The sequence below is a fragment of the Oxyura jamaicensis genome, chromosome 1, assembly GCF_011077185.1.
Source record: "Oxyura jamaicensis isolate SHBP4307 breed ruddy duck chromosome 1, BPBGC_Ojam_1.0, whole genome shotgun sequence".
Taxonomy (NCBI): domain Eukaryota; kingdom Metazoa; phylum Chordata; class Aves; order Anseriformes; family Anatidae; genus Oxyura; species Oxyura jamaicensis.
The window spans coordinates 23,628,995-23,639,564 of record NC_048893.1 but is presented as its reverse complement, the minus strand read 5'-3'; the positions used below and the strand labels follow the sequence as shown (position 1 = coordinate 23,639,564).

The following is a 10,570-nucleotide window of genomic DNA, read 5'->3' as shown; positions in this document are numbered from 1 at the left end:
CCCCCCCCCCCCCCCCACTTCTTCATTCACCTCTATCTAACTGACAGGCACATCATGTAAGTACTGCATGCAGATGAAGTTGTATAGCAAAGTGCTCTAAGTCTGGGTCATGCATGCACCATGGAATTTTAGCCACCCTCTGCAAAACACAAAATTCATAATTTCTTTTTTTCCTAAAGATGGTGTCAGGGTACAGAGAGGGGCAGCTGAGGGACAGGGAGCTGGAGGACTGCCCAGGCCATCTGAGCAGAAACCCAACCACCTTCAGGCAGGCAGCAGGGGAAAGCTGGTGGCAACCCCGATTCCAGACCACCAGAAGGTTCGTGATGGTCAGGCGGTTCTGAAAGCAATCCACAGAGGCTGGATCTGGATGACCAGGGTCCATGGGCAAGCAGAGACAGAGCTGTAGCTGAGCTACAGCCTGGGACAGAGGACAAACCCACTGCGCTTCCCACAGTGTGGTCAGGGCTGGGCAGCTGGGTTATTGCAAGGTCAGCCCGCAGCTGGAGGAGAGCTGGAACCCTCACCTCCTGGGCTGTGCTGACAACAGCCACTTCTGTACCAGTGTTTCTAGTTCCCACTCCAGACCCAGATGCTTTTAGTGACTTGCTAAACACAGCAGCACCCAATTTTGATACCACTTTTACTTCTTGTGAGACTTAAACATCTCCTAATGCTTCCACTGGAGAACACCCTGAAGTCCTACAGCCTGTTCTTGCAGGGAAACTTCATGCGCACCTCTCAGATCCCGAGGAAGTCCAGCAGTGAAGTCCTTCACTTCAAATATAACACCAGGGCTTGATAAGGAGCTCAGCACCCTTTCTTTCTTCTTTGGGTATAATGCTTCTGTTCTGCATTCCCTCAGATTTTTTCTACACACAACCAGGAATTAGCCATGTTCTCTCTCTCTCTCAAAAACAAAAACAAACAAACAAAAAAAACACACCTCATTTTTTTGTAAGTTCTGAGTTTTGAGTTAGGAAAATTTGGATTCTTACTAATTCACATTGAAAGCATAGGAAAATGGGCAGTGGGCACTGCCTGATTGTCTGTCAGTATGGTTTGTTTTTGTTTGGTTTGGTTTTACAAGGCATTATGTCCTTGCATGTTCATAGGCTTTTTATATTTTATTTGTATAAATCTGCTCTATAAACCAATATACTCACTGCAATCACCATATAAACTGAATGCATTCTTTCAAAAACACCTTGTTCTCATGAGAAATCTATACAACAGTTCAAACAGTTTGAAATATTGAAAACATCTTTTAATTGTAGAATTCTATACAAACTTGGATAGATACAGAAGTGGTCACGACAAAATGTTCTTATTGCCTGAAATTTTTCACAGAAATAGAAACATTGATGGCAAGCTTACTGACATCCAACATGATGAGATATCTTTAAACTTGCAAAATGAATAGACACAACAACACTCATAAGTAGTTTGCATGTGTTTGACTGACCTTGAAGTCCTACCACTTAAATACCAACTTCAAAATACAAAGAACCAAGATTAAAATTTTTAATGCACGGCACTTAATAATGTAAAATTAAGCACAAAAAAGTAAACCAAGTCTAAATCTGAAAACACATTTTTTTTTTTTTTTTTTTTTTACCTAGGGCACTGACTTATTCTGAGAATGATTTCCTGTATAGTTGTGTTTTAAATGAGGCATACATTTTGCTTTAAGCACAGGACATCAATATTCGATGGAGATACAAGAACGAATGGTAACAAACAGAAGGGGAAGAAACGTAATCACAGCTGGAACTCAAACTCCATGCCAGTGCTCTCCCAGCCCTAAGCAAAGCTATACATTACAATATGCTACAACCATGGTTCTCAAAAAGTTCTTGGCACTTTTCCTCTGATAATCTTACTTTCATTTTTTTAAAAAATGGAGCAAATTACATTTCTGCACCTACATCATAAGGCAAAACTATAAAAACAACTACAAGGACAAGTTACCTCCCCCCCTCACCCCCCACCCCCTTAAACCATCACCCCAGTGCTCCAAACGCCTGGTGAATTAGTATTATCCTTCCTCTTCATCACTGTCTTTCATTGTAATGCCCTGAAGTCCTCCTGCATCTGTGACTGAGACCGTGGCTTCCTCCACGGTCAGACGGCTGTGGACAGTATCGTAGGTTTTACTGTTCAGCGTTCCTTCCATCACGCCTTGCAGTCTGAAGTCTCGGTAGGTTTTCTGTAGCAGAAACAAGAAATGTTGGGTTGGACTCGGGAAAGCCTCGAGCCATCTCCCACTATACACCAGCCATTTCAAGCATGCCAGCAGAGCAGCTTCATTCCTCCTACAGTTATGGATTTATCATCTAAAACTTGCTAAAGATTTTGTGGTTATTAGCTTCTGGGCTGCGTGAGGTTTCTATAAGCTTCATTTTAAAAATTGAACTCTGTGAAAAGGACAGTCTCAAAGTGACTTATCTAACTTGAAAATGTAGCAGTCAGCAACAGTGGTTCTGTATCCACACAAAACAATTCCAGTTATGATTAATCATTGACAATTTTCATAGGAAAGGAAAATAGCTTTCTACCAAAGCTATTTGGTAAGCTTAGATAGATATGGTGCTATACAGTTTTGCTTGAGTGCTCAAGCCCGAGATCATGAATATGTAGACAATCTTTTTTTCTTTTATTTTTTCCCCTTTCTGGCAATTGTTCATCATCTTTTCTCTCTCTCTCCTTCTCTCTCCCCTTTTTTTTTTTTTTTTTTTTTTGAGAAAAAAGATCTTTCTTGGGAGTCAACTTTTCCCTGCATATGCCAGTCCCCCTTGGACTTTTCCTACACATTGGTCTAGTAATGGTGCTGCCTTTGCTAATGACAACACTGGTGGAAATGATGTTATTTGATGGGGTCAGATCATAGTATTTTGCAGATGTAATTTTGAAAAAAAATACAACACAAAACACAACAATGTAAACAAGATCACCTTGCTTCATGCTAAGAATACCAAGAACAGAGTCCACAAACCACACTTTGATGGCAATTTCTTTAAGAGATTGTATGTTGTACTACACTTCTATAGCTGCATGCAAATCTATCAGTAACTTCCGTTTGTCTCATTTATTCAATAAGAGGTCAACAAATATTTTTTTCCAACTGCTTATTGCAATGTGTAGCTCTCTCATTTCACTGAAAAATATAAATGTTTGACTCTTTCCCCAAACTATAATTTTATTTACCTTTATATCTACATTGATTGACCAAATGTGAAAAAAATAAATTTCAGATTAATTAGATTTATTCTGTGATGTAAAAGTTTCTCAGGTGACTACTTCAGGCAAGATAATTTCACATTCTAAGTCATCTACATTTTGAGACATATCTACTTTTTTTTTTTTTTTTTGACAAAGTTTTTTTCCGCGGTAAGCAGCCTTCCTATGAACCAGAAGACATGACCTTTTTCTTTGACTTTTCAGTAAGAATTATAAATAAAATTGTTTTATTTATTGATTAGACTTTTAAGTAAGCATATGGAAAATCTTCTACTCTACTTTGCTTATTTTTAAGTGCTAATATATTTGAAATAACCTTTCCCAAGTTAGCCTAAAAAAGTTTAAGGACAAGTTGATCTAACTAGTTCCTTGTTTTTTTGCACACTACGAGTATTCAATGTATATTGAAGAGACTAGAGGAAAAGAGAAAATGGAAAACAATTAAGGGCTATCAGGCCCATTCCTCTACAGGAGTAGACTGTGCACAACCCCTAGGAGAAGAAAAGAGAAAAGAACTGATCTTGTTTTACTCGGTGCTTCAAAGAACTGCAAAAGACACCTCTCAAAATGGGTAACATTCAGCGGGGAGAATTTTTTTCTGCCACTGTCTATTATGATTATTTAAACCTTGTCTGAATCACTGCAACTGAGATTTATTTGACTTTCCTAGGTCAGCTTCAGAGTCAATGGATGCAGCTTGTGTTTAGCTCACACACTCCTCTGAGTAAACTGCCTGGTCTTTTTCAAGTGTCACCATTGCATTCCCTTTTTATAACACTGTGCTTTCAATTTCCTTTTATGCTGTTAACAGGTCCTAAAGCAATTTCTTTCAGTTTTACATTGTATTCCTCCCATTCTCAGTCCAGCACTCTTGGGTTCAGTCAGTGCTCTTCTCTTGACATACTTTTGCAGGATAATAATGTTCACTTCCAAGCTTAATTTTTCATTTCTCTCTAACTTTCCTCTTGGTCCTTGACCCTTTAGTCATGTTCCTCTGCATGTGTCTCAGACATCTAACAATACCTTTATGCCATTGTCCTTCCATCTTCCATCTCTAATGGGAATGAACAATTTTCTTCTGGTCATTCTTGATAATGCCACCACCTCTACCTGGTCCAAACACGGAACAATCATCTATTCCTTACTCATTTTTTGACCGTTAAAAAAGATCTCCTACTTTTTTTTTTTTTATATATATATATATTTTCTAGAGGAGGCAACACAGACTCACAGTTTTGCCAAAGGCAAACAGAAAATTGCCTCAATTGACTCCATGGTTTGGAGGAACAGTGCCTCTGCTGAGTGAAAGCTTCTTATAATACTCTACTTGAACCATTCTTTCTCATTTCCCAGTGGCCTCTATGCTGAGCTAGTTTTCCCAGTCCTGCCTTCCTCACCCACCAAAACAGAAGTGGTCAAGACTTTCTACTCTCCAGTACATTGACCAGAACATCCTATGACTAACATCGCTTTGTTCCATCTCCTGTATCTACAGAAGCTGCTATAGAATAACACACTTGGAATACATGTGCAAAGAGAGCTTGTGTACAGGCACAGAAAGGCTACCACTGTACCCAGTGTGTTCCCATTGCCACAGGGAGCATGCTTCTTTTGAACAAAGCTAATCTGTGTGCCAGGCTGCAGAATCAAGGTCAGTTGTTCGTGCTGCTCATTCACCTGAACTTTACAATTCGCAGTTGGTTTGAAAAGACTCTTTTCCTTTAATCTCCCAGGTGACATTTAACTGGTATACTTGAGTCTGCCGTTCTTACATCTCACTGGGCACAGTTTTTAGATCCTGCAACATTTTTTTCTTTATTTCTCTTTATTTTTTTCCCTGTAGAAGAGGCTAACTACCTTCACCTAAGAAGAGTATTAAACCTTTCATGAGCCATTAATTTCAACCAAAAAACCAGCATACTGCTTTTGTCGTTTTGGCATATAATAAAATGAAGAGCCAAATCCTGCTCCCAGGGAAATCAGTCAAGGTCAAAACCAACAAAACAGCTTGGGTGGTTCAGAGAGGCATGGTGACCTTATGACTTTGATCTCTCCTCTCTCTCTCTCTTTTCTTCCTCTTCCTCTTCTTTCTCTTCTTTCTTCTTCTTCCTGTTCTTTTATTTATTTATTTAAAACTAGTGAATTCAGAAAGTACAAGTTGCAATGGTAGTGTCTACTAATAAAAATTCTTCCAACTTTACAGTCTTGCATAAACTTCACTAGAAAGCATTTTGGAGAAATGAAGGTTGTCATTGACAACAGGTGCTTCTTATTGCACATTTATACAGCTAACAAGAATGTTCTGAGTTAAAGAAGAAAGAATTAAAATGAAAAAAAAATCTGAAATGGCTTCTTCTCTCTTTCCTAGCAATAATAAGTAATATCTACAAGGGAGTTAGGAAGGATTTTTTTTTTTTTTTAAAAAGGTGAGGTAGCCTGTAATTGCTTATTGTAAGGTATTTTGCAATTCATTTCACATTGGCGGTCTAAATGACAGGACCAGACTGGAAGGACTGGGATTCCTATTGATACTGATGCCAAAAGCCAGAGTCCGAATCATTAGAAAATGTCATCTAATATCTTGAACGTTGTTTCCCAACTGAACCTAGTAATTGTATGTGCATAATGAAAATAATAGTTAGATCTTTCAGAGAGTGGGAAAAATGAAGCAAGACTGCTTTTGTGATTATTAAGGTAAAACAAAACAAAACAAAGCAGTAATATGACAAACAATAATTTTTAGGAATACTGTACAGGATTACTGTAGAGCTAGCAGTAATCTATTGACATTCATTGGAACAATTAAAATTTTCAGTGAGGGCAGAATGGTTGAAAATTATCATTGCACATATAATTAACTTTAGAGGTTTTAATAAATTGTTATTCTTCTCAAATTTGCAACAACTGTGAAAATAGTAATAATAATAATAAAAACTACAAAAATCCATGACCTTATTTCACATTTTTTAGCTTTTAGGGTGATCTATATATCCATGTTAATACTTCATCACTTTGCTCTCTTCACTATGCAGTCTAAGTCAAATACATATTTTTTTACCTTCACTATCTTGATCAGAGTCTTCAGTTGGTAGATGTGAAGCTGAAGGTCTAATCTATCAGCCAACCACATGCATATGACTTTCATGGAGTTGCTATACCATTGCTGAAAAGAAGGATAAAAAAAATAACACCAAACAACCCTGCAGTATCCATTTAACAGATTTGGTAATGAGAGGTAATGAAACACTTTGAAACGATCACAGATCAGCACTTGAAGTCAACAATGATATAATTTCCTGTTAAGACAATTGCATGGGTCAGTAGGAAATCAAATAACTTGACCCAGACTGTTCTTTGCATGAATTAACAACTGCTATTTTATTTTTCAGTTATAACATTTTCAAACAAAATTGTGTTATGCACTTAGCTATCTGTCAGTAAGAATGGATATTAAGTACACAGTTACATGAGTTAAACAGCAAGGGAAAAAACAAGTAGGATTATATCTTGAGAGATTTTTCAGTACCTGGATTTTGCAATCTAAACTAGAAAGCAATTTCAAACATAGAATAACAAACCTGTCTTCCTGTCTTACTTTTTTTCTTTCAAATAATTTCTTTACTAAGGAAGATTTTCAGAAATACATGGGAATTTTATATAAATGTGGTCAAAACATCCCTCCACCTCTCAAAATAATCATATTTAGGTTCTGTTTTATGTTAATTATTGGTTATAATTGCAGCCTACCTTATTTCCTTTTCATATCTTAGGCATGGATATGTTTTTACTCAAAGCTTCATAAATGGATGTAGCAAGAATAAGCTCTCTGCTGTTGGTGTCTACACTACCGTAAAAAAAAAAAAAAGCTCAGATCCAAACAGCTACTATAATAGTTCTTTCCCATTAACTGGATTATAAGAGATTTTACTAAATATAGTTGCAGCCGCTTGCCTCCTCCTCCTGTAAAATACCAACAAGATGTCAAACTGTAAAAAGGAAGGGATTTTTGTCATTTTAACAGTGAGATTAAAAGACTTTGTGTCGTAGCTCTGTTTCTGGTTCCTTTCCCCACAGGGAAGAGGCTTACATTCTTTCCTAATGTAATTTCCCATGTTTTTACAAAATACATTGGTATGCAAAAAGAGGAAAAGTGCATATTTTAAAAAGCAGCACTTTATACATGGTATACTTCGCAAAGTAATTCAGAAGAAGGATCTTACGTCTCATTTCTACATTAATAATAATAAAAAAGATACATATGAAATGATGAGGACAAATTACTAGTTGCTGGATGGAACAAAGGACAAAAATAGAATTCTTTAATCAACATGTAAGCTCTCTGGAAAAAGCTTTAAATACCCACAATAAAATATGTATGAATACTTTTTCTTTACAGGAATCTATGTCTCATTTCACTGTAAGTATCAGTTTCAAGAAAAGGTTGAAATAAGAAAGAATATTTTCATGTAATATTGACTTCCATTTATGTTTAATGTGTCAAAATATATTTTAATTGTAAACCACTGGAAAGTAATTTTACATTTTATTAGAGTTTCTCCTATTATATTCTTCTTTACTATTTTATAGCAGTGAACAAACAACATACAAAATGCAGATGGCTACACATTTCATAAAAGTAATTTGATTTATTCAATAAAATGTGGGACTGATTAGGTATCTATAAAATATTGTTTTTTAACCGATGACTGGCATTCTCATGCTATTTATATTATTTTGTGGATTACATGCATGCTGCTTTTGTTTTCCTTCATATGTAGCTGCAAAATATTTTTAATGTGTCAGAGTTGTTACTAAGTGGCAGCTCTTAAATGACAGGTGTTGTATGTATACAGATGCCTAGAAGATAAAATACACTTGAGCTGATTCACTCCGTGAACTCTATTGATCTAATAAGCAGGAAAATTCATATACCAAGCATTCTATCAGAATATCTTTTGTTATTTGTGGTAAGATGAGCCCATCTATTATATTACAACTTAGACTCTACAGTTGTTAATCTTTAGCATAATCAAGGTAGAGAGCATGATATTAGTAGTGCATTTTTTTCAACACTGATATTCTCTCGTTAAAAATAAAATAAAAATCCAGCAACATCTACAATGTATTTGTTTTGCATCAAATGACTGGCAGAAAGTAAAAGGGGCTCAAACTTGCTCACATGAAGAAACTCCGGGCAGTATTGAAAATTCTGTCATCAGTTGCCCCCTGCACCAGCACTGAATGCTGTAGGATCACTGAGAATAGACCAAGGCCCCATCTTCTGGCAAAACGTGTGTTTTAAAACCCAGCCAGACAATTTAATTAAGATGGACGCAGTTCAAACTTAGACTCTATATATCTGTGATGTTTACCTGCACTGAAAAGAAAGCTAAGAAATTGGAAGGAATTAATTTTGATTCTTAAATTTGTGAATTAAAACAGCATAACATGTTTTCCTGACCAGTTTTAATGTTAAACTTTGAGTAATTTTTTTTTTTTTTTTTTTTTTTTTTAATTCAATGACTGTGAAATGATCCTATGGTACTATGGTACTTGCTCCTCTGACAACATGCATTGTTCAGAAAAAAATGCAACTGTTATTAGAAAAAGATGTATTCTTATTTTGAAGACTCGTCATAGTATCTTTAATAAAAATCCCATCTAGTACATTTTTAGTGTCCTCCTAGAGGTACTAGAATTCCTGCTCACTATTGGCCATACACCTCTGAGTCTTTTGCATTTAGAATAGACTGAATCTGTATAAGCATACATCTGCTGTACTTCATGCCATGAGAAGTAAATATTTCCCTGTTACTTCTGGCATCTGCTAAAATGCACAGTGCTGGAAATGCCTCTTAGAGGTGGAATCCAAGGCCACACATTTTGGCAATTGCGAGCATGTTAGAGATGCTGTGATGCATCCACTGTGACTTATGGAAACCTACTGAAAACTCACAAGCTTCGGTGATTTGATAATGGCCCTTGTCACACAGTTTTTAAGTAATAACAATTTGAAAAAAAAATTCTTCTAATAGATTTTAAGAAAAAAAATCACTCTTCCACTACTAGTAATAGCACTGGAAGGACAGGTCAACTCTTGTAGATGCCAATGATACAGCATTAGGGCTATATTCTTTGGTGTCATCTGTGCAAGAATAAAGCAGTAAGTGTTTATTATATATTTTTCTGCACCTCATCACATAACAGCAGCCAACCACTTCAACAAAAATATGTTTGCCTCCCTGTTCCCCCCCTTTTCTTATTCATAGCTCATCCAGCTCCTGTAAGGGCATGCATTACTCACTTCATTTTCCTGAGATACCTCTTTTAAAGTAAAAAATAAGAGAAAAGGAAAGGCTAGGGTTGACTCTGTGAGACCCCTGTATTTATTCACACTTATTGTGCATGACTGTAGACTGGTAAATCATATTAGCAGCCCGTCTCCCCATCAAGCTGCTACTTGCTTTCCAGCCCTGGGAAGGTTCAACAAATCAACAGGAGCACGGAAAACAGAACATCAGTCTAATCTAGTGTTTAAGGTGAAGTTTTCAAACCCAATCTAAGAAGATCTTTAGAGCAAGCAACAAGCTGAAGGGCTCAGAAGGTGGTATTGACAATGAAAGAGTGTTGAAATATTGAGAAGCGCAGCACTTGTGCATTTTTAATAACAAGAGGGTCAACAAGGACACAGCTCCCTCAGTGCCAGTAGTTGCCACACCAGGGCTATAAACGTTCTCAGTTCATCAGATTTCTTAAACAGTTCATCAGCTTTCTTAAACACCCTAAACCCCCTCAGCGGACCTTTAGTCTTAAATTAACAAACCAAAGCAATGAAAGAGGGTGCAGCTTGAATGGCCAGCATTGATCCCCAACGGGGCTCGGCGCAGCTACAGGCACTGAAAACCTCTCCCCATTGTAGGGAGGGATTGACAAACCTCCTTGCCTAAATAGTCCAGCTGAGGCGGGCTGGAGGCATGCAGCTGTAAAGGGCTCCCCTCGCCCCACTCCCCGCGCTCACAATGCGCCGGGCAGGAGCTCTTTGTCGGACCCAGACTCTGCAATTTTCTAACAAGGATTAAAGTTGTTTCTCGGCAGGGCCAGTGAAAGGCGATTTAGCAACATACCGTGCTTTCTTCAGACGAGTTAAAGAGAAGTAGTTAAGGAATGTCTTTATTCTGTTGACTGGTGGAAACACAAAACAAATATATTAAATATGCACCGTCTTTCTGGGTTCCTGAGCTATCACATTTGCAGAACAGTTCAATTAAATATAACACTTCTTGGCCGAAAGCAAGCACTTCACATTTATTTTTTTTTAAGTTTTATAAAA

General features: G+C 37.1%; 1 protein-coding gene across 22 annotated transcripts in view; it reads right to left on the bottom strand.

The window, feature by feature from the left end:
• Positions 1-1,245: 1,245 nt before the first annotated feature.
• The window catches only part of CADPS2 (calcium dependent secretion activator 2), a 315,235-nt gene continuing 305,910 nt past the window's right edge, over positions 1,246-10,570 (bottom strand). For all 22 annotated transcript variants that reach the window (XM_035331849.1, XM_035331889.1, XM_035331938.1 and 19 more), the window contains 2 exons: positions 6,299-6,403; positions 1,246-2,209 (listed from right to left, as the gene is read on the bottom strand). In XM_035331849.1, coding sequence (XP_035187740.1) covers positions 2,039-2,209; positions 6,299-6,403 — 276 coding nt within the window. In that variant the 3' untranslated portion in view covers positions 1,246-2,038. The remainder of the gene's footprint in view (positions 2,210-6,298; positions 6,404-10,570) is intronic.